The sequence below is a fragment of the Mus caroli genome, chromosome 2 (genome assembly GCF_900094665.2).
Source record: "Mus caroli chromosome 2, CAROLI_EIJ_v1.1, whole genome shotgun sequence".
NCBI classification, from domain to species: domain Eukaryota; kingdom Metazoa; phylum Chordata; class Mammalia; order Rodentia; family Muridae; genus Mus; species Mus caroli.
Window position 1 is genome coordinate 113,792,461 of NC_034571.1, and position 1,419 is coordinate 113,793,879.

The 1,419-nt window shown below is 39.7% G+C and overlaps 1 protein-coding gene across 2 annotated transcripts in view; it reads right to left on the minus strand.

Annotated features, from left to right (window-relative positions):
- Ubr1 (ubiquitin protein ligase E3 component n-recognin 1) overlaps positions 1 to 1,419 on the minus strand; it is a 123,580-nt gene that overhangs the window by 93,930 nt on the left and 28,231 nt on the right. For both annotated transcript variants that reach the window (XM_029469902.1, XM_021184371.2), the window contains exon 5: positions 806 to 936. In XM_029469902.1, the coding sequence (XP_029325762.1) occupies positions 806 to 936 (131 nt within the window). The remainder of the gene's footprint in view (positions 1 to 805; positions 937 to 1,419) is intronic.

Genomic DNA, 1,419 nt, shown 5'->3' on the forward strand with positions numbered 1-1,419 from the left:
TCCCCCAAAGAAGCAATATGAGTTCAAATGGATGACAGAGGTATTCACGGTCACACCACAGCTAAGCAGCAAGAGGGACAAGAAGGCAAATCTATGTCTAGTGTTTCCTACCCACAAATGACATCCAAGTACTGCTGTTTGTGCTGGGATGTATTTTTATTGTGTTTATTGACACATGATTTCTGTAGCCAGAATTCCCTTTTTATTCCTTTGTGACAAGGTCTCACCACATAACTCTGCCTGACCTGGACCTTGCTATGTAGAGTAGGCTAGTCCCGAATTTACAGATATTCTCTTGCCTCTGCCTCCTTTTTCAATTAAGTTAAAAAAAAAAAAAACTTTTTAAAAAGTTAAAAACTATTCATGTCAATGCAAGACTTATAGCTGTTAGAATTGCTGAGTTTTATGTAAACAAATTAAATCCTGATGCCTGCAATAATCCTAGCACAGTCTTTCCAAAGCATAAGGAGAAAGGCTGTCTAGGTGATTCCCTATTGAGGAGCCCATACCCACTCTTGCCTTGGGCAAATAAAACTATTCTACAAAATGTCTATCTATTCCAAAATCATAATTCTAACAGAGCTTGGGCAGGGAGGAAGGAAGGAAGGGAGGGAGAGAGGGAGGGAGGGAAAGAAGGAGGAAGAAAGGGAGGAAGGAAGGAACAAACGAATGAACAAACAGATGGAGGGAAGGAAGGAAAACAGGCAGGAAGGCAGACAGGAAGGAAGAACCACAAACAGATATCCAGCAGTGCTTGGCAACTTAAATAACCATCACTAAGCCTGTGGCTTGTGACAGCTCCCACCTTATCTGCAGTTCAGGAGGCAATTCTTTTTCTTCTTCCCATATAGTCATCTCTACAATGTATTTTATCACCGAAGGGAATATTCTCCTGGCTTGAGCAATCACCTCTTCATTCAATGGGCAATGTAAGCTCTAAGAGGAAACAGCAGCAAACATAGACTGAGATTATGTCCACATAAAGGAAGATATTAAGTATTTAAAATAATCACTTCAGTGAGTTCATCTCAATATCCACGAGGAATCCAATCAAGTTGAATTCATAAGCTCTTAGTAGAAAATTGATGTTACAGAAGACAAAAAGAAACACAGACTATGGAATACCTTTTATTCATATTTTCCCCTGTAAATTCTCTTCATTGTTTTTCTGAATAGCTTCATTATAATAATACCATGCAACAACTGGCTATCCATTATAGCTTTAAAAAACTCATAACTTATTTCAACCAAGTCTCATAGTCACTTGAAAAGTACTCACAGGCACATATTGATAACAAACGGGGCTGGAGGTGAGGTTCAGGGCAAATGCTTGCCTGGGATGGGCACAGTTTGATTATCGGCATAAGACAAGAAAAGAAAAGAAAGGAGAGGAGAGGAGAGGAGAGGAGAGGAGAGGAG